Raw genomic sequence first — 15,233 nt, 5'->3', positions numbered from 1 at the left:
CCCAAACCCATAGCAAGACCAACTATCTGGCCTGGGGAGAAATTGGAGAGAAAGAGAAAGGGACAGGGTCTTGCTGCATCCCACATCCAGCCCAGCAGCACACCTGTCCTCTCTGCTCTGTCACCAAAATACTACTCAGAAAGTTCTCCTACACTGGTGCATATACTACAGTGTCAGCCTTAGATGACCATGTCCAAGCATGAGTGGGATGCAGAGCAACAGCATAGCAACCAAGCCAACACCTGACAGCAGAAGAGGATAAACAGAGGAGTACAAGGTGTTCAAAAGACAAACTGTGTCCTAGAAGAAACCCTCAAGGAAGAAAGGGAAATCCTCACAAACACTTCATGCTCCAAGACATCAAGAACATGAATTCAGGAAAATAAGAATGTAAAGAGGAAAAGATGAAACAGAAAAAAGGGGAGAGGAGATATCCAAGAAATGATGACCAAAACACAGTCAAATGAGGGGTGCCTAGGTGGTTCAGTCGGCTGAGCCTCTGACTTGATTTCAGTTCAGGTCACAATCTTGGGGTTATGGGATGGAACTCCGTGTCAGGCTCCACACTCAGCATGGAGTCTGCTTGTGATTCTCTCCCCCTCTCTCCCCCAGACCCCACTCATGTGTTCTCTCCCTCTCTAAATAAATTAAATGTTTAAAAAACACAGCCAAATTAGTAGGTTAAAGCAGCAAAGTGTGGGATACACAGCAGAAAACTGAATTATTATCTTAGAGGAAAGGATACTAGTTGAAGAGACAGATAAAAGCATAAAGGATACTAGTTGAAGAGACAGGTAAAAACAAGAACAAAAAGAAGACAACAGCTATCCAACAGAAAGGTCTCTGAGGTGGGGATTCCAATAAATGGAACATTAGGTGCATTTTTTTAAAGATTTATTTATTTATTTGTGATAGACAGAGAGAGAAAGAGGCAGAGACACAAGAGGAGGGAGAAGCAGGCTCCATGCAGGAGCCCGATGTGGGACTCGATCCTGGGACTCCAGGATCACGCCCTAGGCCAAAAGCAGGCGCTAAACCGCTGAGCCACCCAGGGATCCCGATTAGGTGCATTTTTAAAAATACACATAATGAACAAGAAAATTTCCTGATGTGATTAAAGAAATCAAAAGCATACTGAAAGAGCACACTGAATTCCAGAAAAATCTAACACAATGTGTTCAAGGTAGTAACAGATCACAACCAAGTTACTAAACTACTTAACCTCAAGGATACAGACAGTTACAAGTGCAAAAAGCACATCACCCACAAGGGAGTAAAAAGGAGGGGGAAAAAAAAAAGGCCAGCCTCAGATTTCTCCCATTGCCTTGTTAATTACAGGAAGACCCTGGAGCAAGCTCTGGATGGCCAGAGACTATTATACCCAGCCAAGGTGTCATTAAAGTCCAAAGCAAGGGACAGACCCTTGTAAATGTGAGACAATGGGAGAAGAAAACAGGAATCTAGGCAATCAAGAGATGAGCCAAAATTAGGGCCCCTAGGTGGCTCAGTCATTTGGGCACCTGAGAGAGAGAGAGATGAGCCAAAATTAAAGATTCTGTATTAGGAAAGCCATACCTGAATAAAAGCATTAGATCAATTTAAGTAGAGGACAGAGCCAAAGAATGATGGACAGCATGACAATGGACAGAATGAAAAGTACAACATGAAGTTAATAATAACATGCTTTTAAGTGAGAAACCAGAGAGGAAGGAAAAAGAGTAAAAATGCTGGCACCTTGGCACCCTTCTAGGCTGGGGAGTAAACCCATATGGTCAGAATCACAACACTGCTTTAAAAAGCCACAATCCTAACCTTGTGATGCTTTCACAAATCTCTTCCCTTAACCTTTAATGAACCCTTTAGAAAATAAGCTCTTGTGTTAAGGAAACATTTATTTTTGAAGCTTAACATTTCTCTGGTTTTACTTCAACTTCTCGCTTAGTTGAGATCAAGTAAAAACAATACTTTTGTTACAAAATAGCACTGTCAATTATTAGCATTGTAATTATTTTATTACAAAATAGCAGGTTCCATTTTCACAAAGTACAAAGGTACTTTTGTCTCCAAAACTATCACTGTACCTGCCCTAAATGCAGTATACAGTGGTCTCAATGAAGTGAACCCAGGGTGACCAGAGGTTACATTGAGCATCTAGAATATGGGGTAAGAGACATTTTCTTCCTTGTACTTGTCAAGTATTGATGGATTATACTGAATATGTGCCATTTTTATGATTTTATACTAATACAGAAGGATCTGTCTTAACTAGAACAAACTGGGGGAAAAAATTACCAAGATGTTATGTTAGCAGTGTTTAGAATTGTAGGGTGGATATGGTAAAAATTTTCTTCTTCATACTTTTCTGTATTCTCCAGGAAAAAAATATCCAGCATTGTTAAAGAGGGTGTGGTGATGCTGGAAATTTATGGTAGCTAGTCAAGTGTTGAGAGAAAAAAAACAAACTAGAAACCTCGACGTGTATTAGCACAGGTACACAGAAGAGTGGATCAGCACTGATAAGAGGGTACAGAAGATTTCCTGTCCTTTTCTCTTACCAACTTAATTTCTGGAAAGTGAACATTTACAACTTGTATAGTTAAAAAGACACATATTGCTTTTGTTTCTTAATAGAAGAGGCTTCTCAGATGGAATGATTCCCAGTCCCTGAGATGCTGGCATGGCAGGTAGAGCATCAGAGAATGTAGGTGGATTAAAACCCCAGATGAAGAGGATGAAGGGATTTCAAAATTCCCATGGGGTGGAGCAGTCCAGTGATGCTGCATAAATGTAGAACAAGGGGGTGAAAACTGCCCTGAGTCAGACGCAGCCCTCAGACACTACCCAGGACGATGTTTTTTAGGTCAGAAACAAAATTAAGGAGGAAAGGGCTCCGTTCATACTCAACAATATATAGGACCTTGGAACAACACACCACACAAAGCCTGGCATGCCCAAGCTAAGGTGCCCATATTGTAGCCTTTATATGCTTTTGATGGCTGGAAAGAAAAAGAAAAGAGCTCATAAAAGCAGATGAGTTTCTAAATGGAGTTACCTTCAAGCTTCACCAACATGCAGTGCTCAGCATGCTTAGACCTTAAGGTTTGGAATATTCCAACTGGAACAAAACTCACCAGTGGCTATGGCCCAGTAAACGTCTGATCCACTCAGTAACTCACCACATGCTATGGGAGAATAAACCTGGGACCCAGGCACTTGAAGGAGAATTCGAAATGGAGCGACCCGTGCATTGGAATCCAGCACTGCATCCAGAGCACCTACCAGGCGACCTTCAAAAGAAAAAAGAAAGTGCATCTCTGAGCACAGGGACTGACCAGCTGCCCACTCCCCGCACACAGTTCAGTTGGTGCTAAACATGACACGAGAAGGCAACAGGCTTGGGTCCAGTTCTTCAACTCACCTCTCAAGAGCCTGAGCTCCATGAGGCCCAGAGCTCTGGCTACCCGATGCCAGATACCCAACATCTGGAACAGGGCCTGACATTAACAGGCACTCAGTACACATTTGCAGAATCCAGTGACCAAGTGAGCAAGGGACCCCAGAAGAGTCACTTAACTTGCTTGCTTTCCTCAACATCTTCAAAACAGAGGCAACATGACTTTTTTTTTTTAATTTTTTTTTTATTTATTTATGATAGTCACAGAGAGAGAGAGAGAGAGAGAGAGAGAGGCAGAGACACAGGCAGAGGGAGAAGCAGGCTCCATGCACCGGGAGCCTGATGTGGGATTCGATCCCGGGTCTCCAGGATCGTGCCCTGGGCCAAAGGCAGGCACCAAACCGCTGCGCCACCCAGGGATCCCAACATGACTCTTTAAATAAGAGCTGGGGATCTGTACTCAGAATGCCTGACTCGAGTCCCAGCTCCCCAATTTTCAAGCTGTGTGATCTTAGGCAAGTTACTTAACTTTTCCATGCCTTGTAAAATAGAATAATCGCTGTATACCTACCTCATAGGGTAATTGTAAGAATTAATGTATGCAACATTCAAAAAGTCTTAGACTCTTAGACTATCACCTGGATGTAAGAAGTACCATTATTATTTTATCATCATCCCCATGGTAAATGAATAACCCCTGCCTACTCCAGAAGGGGACTGTGAGCAGCAAGTAATATACTGGAGTCCTTCACAGGCCATAAAAGCATACAAAGTAAAGGTTTATCATTCTGTTGTCATGAATATCAGCATGAATCCACAGCAAACACAGAAGCACACCCACCCACACAGCAGGTGGCAGACGATTTCATATTGTCCCATTACTGGTAAAAGTGTTTGCCAAGCTTCCACACTGTAAAGTTACTCCTTTTTCCCTTCATAATTAACAAGTATGCTGTGAAGTACTTTGAAACTACATTCCTCATTAAATTTTCAACTTTTTTATTTCTATCAGTATGGTTTCATGTTCTCCTGCTTTATCCACTCTGGCATTACAGGTATTTTGATGTTCACATTGTCTCTGACAATGAGTAGCCAGTGAGAGCCCCTTCAAGCTGGCTTCTGTGTCCTTTGGACATGTCCTCATTATTCTTTCTACTTTCTGGCATGATCAAATAATCCCAGTTCATCCTGTATTTTTCCTGCTTTAGCCCTGGAATCAGCAATTTCTCCAAGAAGCCCTGGTTCATTTAGTGAAGAATGATATGAAAAGCCAAGATCTAGGATGCTTGGGTGAGTCAGTGGTTGAGTGTCTGCCTTTGGCTCAGGGCGTGATCCTGGAGTCCTGGGATCAAGTTCCGCATCAGGCTCCTGGCAGGAAGCCTGATTCTCCCTCTGCCTGTGTCTCTGCCTCTCTCTCTGTGTCTCTCATGAATAAATGGATAAAATCTTAAAAAATAATAATAATAAAAGCCAAAATCTGGGAGCCAGGTATACTTACTGCTATGAGGGTGCTTGCTCCCAGAACCTTTCAGTGGTCAGAATTTGGTACTATACGTACATGTGCGTATATGCATAGGTGCATGGGTATATATATGTATGTATGTATGTATGTAAATACATAAGTACACATTAACATTATTTTTATATTGATTTTATACATAAAAACTGAGCTCACATCAGTACCTCCAATTGCAATCCACTACCACATTGTTCATTCCCATTTCTTTCCACATTTCCAACTCTCTTCAACACCAAGGAACCTGGTTTCCATTATTCTTAATGTATTTACATATCTAATCAGTCCTCCTGTTGCTACCACTGTCCCCTTTCTGACAGATGCCCTCTTCACCCTATTCAGGCTCCAACTGCCCATCCACCCCACCCGTATAATCACCTTGATCTGTCCCAATTAATGGCTTGAGGGGAAGAAGGAGAGTGTGTGACTTTTTATAGCAATTATTCCTTAGGCTGCTCAGAATTTTTACCCCCTTACTGGTTTGCACCTGACTTACAGATAATTGAGGGGGGCTGAAAGCTGTCAGATTAAGGGGCTGCTACTTTAACACAGAACCTACACAGCTGCTTAGGGGAGCTCTGTGATTAAAAGCACGGGTCGGGGGGATCCTTGGGTGGTGCAGCGGTTTAGCGCCTGCCTTTGGCCCAGGGCGCGATCCTGGAGACCCGGGATCGAATCCCACGTCGGGCTTCCGGTGCATGGAGCCTGTTTCTCCCTCTGCCTGTGTCTCTGCCTCTCTCTCTCTCACTGTGTGCCTATCATAAATAAATAAAAATTAAAAAAAAAAAAAAAAAGCACGGGTCGGTGTGGGGGGGTAGGGTAAAGTTAAAGATGCATTTGTATAAGATTGATAAACATGCCTGACTGTCAAAGCTTGGAGGGAGGGAGTGATAGGGAAGTGGATGGACCCTAGAAAGGTGCTAAAAACCCCACCTGTTCTTCATGTAGACTTAGCACTTCCCAATTTAAGTGATCTGTTGTAGAATCCGTATCTAGTTTGCTAATAAGAAAAACCTGAGCAACAAAAAGAAGGAAGTGAGAAGGGTAGGAAATAACAGCATCACCACAACACAGAAAGCAGTCGTTTTTATCAGAAAGAGTGATTTTTTTTTTTTCCCTCTTCAACTCAGGAGGCTTTTGCAATGGTCCGGGTGTCTTATACCAACACAACCAACCTGGTACCAAACTTCAGCTGCTGGGAAGGTGGGGAGGGAGCAATGAAGGGAATGGGGGGCAGACAACGACTTCTAGTTTCAGCTCTACCATGTAAAGAATTTGGAGTTCTCACTCCCATCCTGACAACAAGAAGCTGAACAAACTGAAAACCAGGGGCTTTTCTGGGACCCATCAAAGAACTAAGGTCACAGGTCAAATCACAACCCAAAAATCTGGAGAGAAGAGACAATTCAAAGTCACAGCCAAGATCTGCTTGCTTGACACAGAAGGCACCGGGGCCATTACACCAGTAGGAACACTTAAATGGTGGTTTTGACAAGTTGCTGGAGGCTGAGTGCAAACTAACAGGAGAGTAAGAAACTCCTGGTGGCCATAGTCTTAGGGGGCCCCAAACCCGTATGGTTTTTACCACCAGGTTCTTGCTATGAAAAGCCAGGAAAAATCCCCACATGCTTGCCTAGGGGAAGGGAAGTCATCACAGTGCAGGGTGCTCAGAGCATCCTCCATAACACACGCCCGCTCTCCAGGGGAAAGACTTTTCCAGAATTTTATCCTAGCTAGGGGAAGGCCATTTCTGACTTCAACCCACTCCAGTCTTCCAGTCTCACCTAAGGAGGGGGTGAGAGGAAGAGAGAGGCATCCAAGAAACACTACTAAAGAGTACAACCCAGGGACACAGACTGAGATTTCTCTGATAAGATTTACAGGGTGCTTCTCCCCATTCTTTATCACCACATCGACAGCTGAAGAGCTGGAAGACTTCGATTCCACGTGAAGAGTTCAGGGTTTGGGCGTTTCTCAGTGTTTAAGAAATCTCTACACCCAACATAAGGCTTGAACTCACAACTCTGAGACTAAGAGTCCTATGCTCTGGAGCACCTGGGTGGCTCAGTTGGTTAAGCGTCCAACCCTTGGTTTCAGCTCAGGTCATAATCTCTGGGTCATGAGATGGTATACACCCTCAAGCTCCTCCTGCCTGTGCTCTCTCTCTCTCTCTCTCACTCTCTCTCTCTCTCTCTCAAATAAATAAATAAAATCTTAAAAAAAAAAAAAAAGAATTAAAAAAAAAAAAAAAGGCCATGCTCTATAGACTGAGCTAGCCAGGTATCCTGGAATTCGTTGTTAAAGCAGCCCAAAGACAGACCAAAGCAAGGACACCTGAGGAATCTGAGAACCTCAGGCACCTGTAGCTACAGCACACAAATACAGCCCAAGTCCTGGTCAGAGTCACATAGAACTAAGAACTATTTCTTCAGTTCTTAGTACTCCATACATCACGTCGGGCTTTCAGAAACAATTACAAAGAATGCTGAGAAGCAAGAAAACACAGTCTGGAGAGACAAAGCAAATATGAGAGAATGAGCCTCATGTGTGACACAGACAAGATGCCCGACCAGTCCTATCAGAATCACCAAATTCATTAAAAACAAGGGAAGTCTGAGAAACTGTCACAGCCAAGATGACCACATAAGAAGTAATGTCCTGAGAGGTGACCCCCGGAGCAGAAAAAGGCCAGCAAAACCTGTATAAAACATGGCCTTTACCGAACTATCATATCAAACTATTCGTTTTCTACTGCTGCTCCAACAAATAACCACAAACAGTAGCTTAAAACAAAACAAATTATTATCTCATAGTTCTGTAGGTCGGAGGTCTGATACAGACCCCACTAAGCTAAAATCAAGGTGTCAACAGGCACATTCCTTTCTGGAGGCCCAAGATGAGAATCCCTTTGCTTGCCTTTCCCAGCCCTGAGTGGCCACTCACTTTATTTGGGTCCCAGCCTCTTCCCCCATCTTCAAAGCCAGCAACACCAGGGTGAGTTCCTCTTCCACTTTTGAAACCCCTTATGATCACATTGAGCACTCCTGCTTAATTCAAGCTCATCTCCCTACATTCAGATCTGCTGGTTAGCAACCCAATTAATTCCACCTGCACACTTAGTTCCCTTTTGCCACAGAACGTAACATATTTACAGGCTTAAGTCATAGTCTGCCCATCACCATAATCCATCAATATCTGTTCATTCACTGTAATAAATACACCATACCAATATGTCAATAGTCAGAGAAATTGGGTATAGTGTCTAAGACAACTCCCTATACTGGCCTTCACCATGTTTCTGTAAATCTAAAACTGTTTTAAAAAAATAAAGTTGAGTTTCTTTTTTAAAAAAGTGACAAGGGGGGCAGCCCCAGTGGCGCAGCGGTTTAGCGCCGCCTGCAGCCCGGGTCATGATCCTGGAGACCTGGGATGGAGTCCCACGTCTGGCTCCCTGCATGGAGCCTGCTTCTCCCTCTGCCTGTGTCTCTGCCTCTCTCTGTGTCACTCATAAATAAATAAAATCTTTAAAAAAAATAAATAAAAAGTGACAAGGGAAGTCAGGTCATTCAGCATCCACTACAGACAAGGGCCCTCCACTTCTGCACAAATACAGACTGCCCCTTTTCAGGAACTCCAGGAACGGAGGAGCTCTGAATCCAGGATAAACCAGAGCACTCAGGGCAGAGCTAACCAAAGCACAAACACAAAAGAAATGGCAGACAAAGAGCCAAGATGGTAGAGAAGATGCCAAGGTGAGACGCAGGTCGGTGAGAGTTCGCAGCAGGAAAAGCAAAATGAGAAATGAAAAAATCAGGAAGGAAAAAGCATCCTTAAATCTCTGCTGAGTGGTGAAGGAAAAAAAGATTTGCATGGCAAAAAAATTGTTCAAAGTCATGAGAAAATGGGGTATGATGTCCACAAATGTCAAGTCGGTCTAAGAGAAAAATATATACATATATATGCAGCAATAAAGTAAATATATGGCAAAACGTGTACACAAAGCTCCTAACAACAGGGTATGTAGCCCTACTTATCTGTCTTTTTATTTTATTTTTTTGTAAAGATTTTATTTATTTGGGATCCCTGGGTGGCGCAGCGGTTTGGCGCCTGCCTTTGGCCCAGGGCGCGATCCTGGAGACCCGGGATCGAATCCCATGTCGGGCTCCCGGTGCATGGAGCCTGCTTCTCTCTCTGCCTGTGTCTCTGCCTCATTCTCTCTCTCTCTCTGTGACTATCACAAATAAATAAAAATTTAAAAAAAATTTTAAAAAAAAATATTTTATTTATTTATTCATGAGAAACAGAGGAGGGGGGTAGAGACACAGGCAGAGGGAGAAGCAGGCTCCATCCAGGGAGCCCGATGTGGGACTCGATCCCAGGTCTCCAGGATCATGCCCTGGGCCGAAGGTGGCGCTAAACCACTAAGCAGGCTGCCCTTACCTGTCTTTTTATAAGGAAGCTGAAGATAACTCACATGGATGTCTCTGAGGCAATATTTATTTGCCAGGCTCAGGTTCATTAACAAGACAAAATACTGGGGCACCGGGTGGCTCAGTGGTTGAGTGGCTGCCTTCAACTCAGGTCGTGATCCCAGAGTCCTGGGATCGAGTCCCACATTGGGTTCCCTGCAGGGAGCCTGCTTCTCCCTCTGCCTGTGTCTCTGCCTCTCTCTCTGTGTCTCTCATGAATAAATTTAAAAAAATTTTTTAAAGACAAAATACTGAAGCCTTACATCTAGAGTCTGTTTTCTCACTAATCCTTTGGCCACTCTGGATGGAGGGATGAAGTAGGCAAGGCTCTGAGCAGTAGGGACCACTGGCCTCACCAGCTGTAGCTCCAAAGCAGGCCTCCTCTTCCCCTGCTCTTGGGTCTATTTAAAGACAGGGTAAGGATTATTTTCAGAAATGCTCCATCATCCACAAACCTACACTTCTACCTACATTCAGATTGACTCGGCTCTCCCAAGCCCCACTTGGCGAAGTCCTCGCTCTGTCTCCATGAACGAATCCCCCCAAGTGCAGGGCAGCTCCCATGGAGCACGCTGGCCTGCCTAGAATCTGCGGCAGCTCCATATGGCTCGTCTGGCTCTACAGGAAAACCCTCCTGGCGGCTCACGGAGTGCAACTCTCCTATTTTTAGGCTATTAGAATAACAACTCTGGCTGAGATAGATGTCGAGTGACAAGTTTTATAATTAGGGCCCAAAAGGGGCCTATGAATAATTTGCTTCTAAGTGATAATGCTGTTCTTTCTTTCTGGCTGGGTTTCATGCACATGGATGGTACCAAGTTCAAGACAAAACGGCAGCTACTGACATGGGACAAACAGGGACACTTGGAGAAGCCTGCCCACTGCCTCCTCGTTTATATAACCTCTGTGTTGAGCCTGGGACTTAACCACAGGCAGCAGTGACAAAGTGCTCTGCTCTTACCAGTAAGAGCACCCTAGCGTAGTAAAACCCATTTTTTTTTTACTTTTATTTATTTATTCATGAGAGACAAAGAGAGGCAGAGACATATAGGCAGGGAGAGAAGCAGGCTCCCTAGGGGGAGCTTGACGCAGGACTCGGTCCCAGGACCCTCGGATCACTGCCTGAGCTAAAGGCAGACACTCAACCACTGAGCACCCAGGTACCCCAAGTAAAACCCACTTAAAACACAGCAACACCCAGCCCCCATGGAAAGCATTTTCAGGAAAGTTAAAAAACAGAAAACAGTCTATTTTTTCCCCTGCACTGAAGAAAACAGGTCTTCCTAATGGTGTTGGGCTTAGAATAGACTTCAGCAGCCCCAGGAAAAAAAAAAAAAAAAAGCTTTTACCCCAATAAAGAGCTTCTCATGGGATCCCTGGGTGGCTCAGCGGTTTAGCGCCTGCCTTTGGCCCAGGGAGTGATCCTGAGGACCCAGGATCAAGTCCCGCGTCAGGCTCCCCGCATGGAGCCTGCTTCTCCCTCTGTGTCTCTACCTCTCTCTCTCTGTCTCTCTCTCTGTGCCTATCATGAATAAATAAATAAAATCTAAAAGAAAGAGCTTCTCATCATTATCCACAAGCCATCGACATGACAGCATGCCCACAGTGCACCGCGCTCAGCACGATAATCCAGTTGGGAAACTAATTTGGTCCAGAGCTCTGTCTTCGTGTTAGGGCTGTTTGGTTTGGCTGCTATCACTGTCTTGGAGACATGGAGGGGGAGCAAAGAACCAGAAAAAAGGAAAAAACTTTTATTTGTGAAAAGTAGTAAGTAACCTAAAAGGTCACATGAAGTCCTTTCTGCTATCTTTGAAAAGAGAAGGCAAATGTTGGGAATATGTGCATTCTCAACAAAAGAGCTCTAACTATTCAAAGTCAAATTCACAATCCAAATAATTAGATTCCAGAGTTGTTGGTTTTTTTTACAAAGCATTTTACATAATTCAATATACCTCTTACTGTGTATTCCTTATGATTCCCACAAATCTCCACTAACCTAAGAGATGCTGGTGCTATTTTGAGAGTGCAGTCAATCGGTGGGCAAAGCCACAGGGTAACTGAATCATGCAGGAAGCTCTAGCGCCAGCCCCCTGACGAGCTCTGTCTTTATAACTCAGTGGATAAGACAGCAGCCACGTGCCCATCATGGTGACAGGAGCCTGCCAAATCTACATGAGTCTGAGCAAGTGAAAGTCCAGGGAGGAGAGCTTCAAGGGCACTGCAAGGTAGGGATCCTGGCCCTGGTTCTTGAGAACAGGATGGGCAGCCCCCAGGCCCCCACCTCCCAGATACATGGGAACAAGGACAGCCACACAATGACCCTTTGCCTTCTCAAGAACCAAGAGATGACAGCCAGTAAGGGGGCTACCTCTAATCAGCCAGGAGGAGTTACAATGTAGACTGTCCTGTTCACCCTGGACTTAAGGGAGACAGAACTCTTTTTGCCTTCACTCAAAAGTTGTGAAAATGCTTCATTGGGAATAGAGTTTCCGTTTTCCAAGATGAAAAGAGCTCTGGAGACAGTGGTGGTTGTGCAACAATGTGAACTATACACTTAATACCACTGAACTGTAAGCTTAGAAACAGTTGAGGGGCACCCGGTGGCTCAGTCAGTTAAGCATCCAACTGCTGATTGCGGCTCAGGTCATGATCTCGAGTGGTGAGATCAAGCCCCATGTGGAGCTCTGCTTATGATTCTCTCTTCTCTCTGCCCCTCCCCACGTTCTCTCTCCCTGTCAAATAAATAAATAAATAAATAAATAAATAAATAAATAAATAAATAAATAAAATCTTTTTTAAAAAGCAGTTCAGATAGCTAATGTTCTATGTATTTTACCACAATTTTAAAAAGTATGGATTGATGGTAAAAGAAAAAAAAAAAACTACGATAATGGTCAAATGTCCACAATTGGGCTCCTAAATTAAATATAAAAACTTTTCCTAACTCCATTCCCCCAAGTGATGAATCATAAATCCATTTGAACATAAATGTGCTCTAGGTCCACACTGGTGAACCCTGACACGTTATTCTAGTGGCTCCATAAATAATCCTTGGATGGGGACCAAGCCGTCTGCTTTGGCTCAGACCAAACATAAGGATCCTGTCATAGTGAACCTCCGAGCAGGGTGACGTAATGCTCAAAGTGCATGACAATAAGAATCCTACACAAAACACCATCATGACAGCCAATTCCAAACACAGTGATAGCCCTGCTTTAACAGACACATGTTGCTGTGGATATAATGAACACTATCTCGAAAATTTTCCAGTATTTCTAGGCACTTGACTATCCAGTTATCTGGTCTTCTGGTATGATGATTACATAAAACAACTAAGATTAAATTCTTTCAGTGCAGGAATGACTCAAGGCTATAAAATGAAAGGTAAGAGGCACAGTGAGAGAAAAAACCAAGAATCAACAAAGAGGTTGACTTTAAGACATGATACCATCTCCAAATGAAATGCTGGCCGCCAGGGGCATCTGGGAAGAATGGGGATGGCTATCTGCTCCACCTCCACGCTTCCAAGCCCAGCACAATCCGGGGTTGCCCGGAGCTCTTCCCTGAACACTGATGTGTCCTTGTTGGCCTCTCCCAAAGGCTATCAGACCCAAGTGCTCCAGGACTATCTGCTCATCATCCTGATGGTTCTAGCCCCATGCTAACCTGTCCTTCTCATTCTGTTCAGCTCTTTCCAGATATCTGTCACCCTTTCTTTTGGACATACAAAAAGGTATACATAATTAATATGAGTTTGCAGATAAGTATACACCCATGAAACCATCAACACTATCAATGCCATAAACATGTCCATCAATTCCAAAAGTTTCCTCCCACTCTCTTATTAATATATAACACTATGATAAGAACATTTAACATAAGATCTACCCTGTAGTAAATATTTAAGTATACAAAATTGTTAACTATAGGCATTACACTGTACAGTGGATCTCTAGGACATGTTCACCTTGCATAACTGAAACTTGGTACCCTCTAATTCCTCCCCATTCTCCACTTCCCCAGCCCCTGGCAACCACCATTCCATTCTCTGCTTCTATGGGTCTATTTTATTTTTAGATTCATCATCTCACATAAGTGGTATCATGTAGCATCTGTCTTTTGGTGACTGGGTTCTTTCATTTAGCATAATGTCCTTGAGGTTTATCCACTTTGTTGAAAATGGCAGGATTTCCTTGTCTCTAAAGGTACTGCCACTCATTTTTAATCCTGAACCTTCCTCATTCAGATTCCAGTAGCCCCTATCCAATGAAGACTAGAATCATCCCGCTTGTTTTGACTTAGAAAAAAAAGGCAAAAAATTATGTTAGACTGACCCTGGTGCAATCAAATGTAACAGCATCAGCTATACTCCCTTGCCAGTTTCTGCTACTTCAAAAGAACCAAAGTCCTTTGGCAAAACATCTCTGAACTATCAATTGTGTTGAGAAACTATCTGCTTCGGTCAAGTCTTTAAACAGCCTGGTGCACTTTGGTCCCTGTTAACAGGAGACGTCCTGTTTGAGACATGATAATTTATCACTTTTGACATCCCATGTTGAACAAGACCAACAGGTGTTACTTATACTCCCAAAATCACATTAAGAGAATCAGTTATAAAGAATACCTTTCCCAAGGATGCCTGGGTGGCTCAGTCGGTTAAGCGTCTGCCTTCTGCTCAGGTCACAATCCCAGGACCCTAGGATCAAGCCCCACATCGGGCTCTCTGCTCAGCAAGGACCCTGCTTCTCCCTCTCCCTCTCCCCCTGCTCGTTCTCTCTTCTCTCTCTCTCTCTAATACATAAATAGTATCTTTTTAAAAAAAAAGAATATCTTTTCAAAAAATCTTCCCTAAAATAATACAGTTTAGCCTCAATTTGCCCTTCTAAAGCAATCTGGTTTTTTCCTTGATCACAAAACAAATACACATTTTGAAATCTATAAAACCCCAAAGAATGTTTATCTCATATCTTGCCACCTGACAATAACCCTTGGTATATGCCCTTATGGCCTCATTTCTAACTAGTCACAGATAAAGACTATTCCGTGCCCACATCAGGGATATTGAAGATTGGAAGGGAAAAACAAGGCTGAGCATGAAGTCCAAAGAACTGTCCCTTCATGCTCAGAAACAGTTACAGAAGGGTTGTTAAACTTGTTCAACAAGACTCCTATGTGGTGCACAAACCGGTTTACCAGTCAAATTTCATCAAAAGCAACCTGCTCCCCGATAGCACCCGATGCTGTTACAGTTACAATTTTACCTCCACCTCACCAACCACACTGTTGTTTAATGGCCCTGTACATACTTAAAGGCAGGAAATGGAGCTTAGAGGCATTGGAGGATTACAGAAAAATAAATAAGGTAAGGCAATAGGACTTCCTTTGCAAAATGGAAATCAATATGAAAGTCAAAAGGGTCAGTGAAGCAAGACATTTCCACAGACTCAAGTTCAAAATGAAAGACAGTACTTTGCTGGTTCCAGCTCCTTGCATGGAAAGAGCCCCCTGGGAGCTTATAAAACTGCAAACAAGTCTTAAAAAGGATGAGTCTGCCTGTTTCATCAGCTTACCAAGCTACATGCATTTCAATACAGCAACTCATGTGCAATTTTTAAGACATTTTCAGTGAACACCTACACTGTGCCAGGCCACTGTGGTTTGGATTAATCCTTCCCCAGAAGTAAAACACTGTCCTCATTTCTAAACTGCAGCCAGTGAGGCCACAGTGGGTTCCATTCCTCTTGCGAGTATACAGGTATACCAAAAGAGGTTAAGCTTAGCACACTATGGTTTGACACAATTATTTACAATACCCTTTACCACCTGGCAACAAAGCCTGTATTTCGGGCTTTGG

General features: G+C 43.5%; 1 protein-coding gene and 1 long non-coding RNA gene across 3 annotated transcripts in view; one reads left to right on the top strand and one right to left on the bottom strand.

The window, feature by feature from the left end:
* The window catches only part of TBC1D8 (TBC1 domain family member 8), a 112,851-nt gene that overhangs the window by 66,682 nt on the left and 30,936 nt on the right, over positions 1-15,233 (bottom strand). Inside the window, exon 2 of one of the 2 annotated variants that reach the window (XM_072844493.1) lies at positions 3,132-3,287. In XM_072844493.1, coding sequence (XP_072700594.1) covers positions 3,132-3,287 — 156 coding nt within the window. The remainder of the gene's footprint in view (positions 1-3,131; positions 3,288-15,233) is intronic. The other variant, XM_072844494.1, reaches the window with a different exon arrangement.
* The window catches only part of LOC140643088 (uncharacterized), a 28,517-nt gene that overhangs the window by 11,987 nt on the left and 1,297 nt on the right, over positions 1-15,233 (top strand). The gene's annotated exons all lie outside the window — the stretch shown is intronic.

Source organism: Canis lupus, chromosome 11, assembly GCF_048164855.1.
Source record: "Canis lupus baileyi chromosome 11, mCanLup2.hap1, whole genome shotgun sequence".
Lineage (NCBI taxonomy): Eukaryota > Metazoa > Chordata > Mammalia > Carnivora > Canidae > Canis > Canis lupus.
This window is presented reverse-complemented; position numbering and strand designations above follow the sequence as displayed.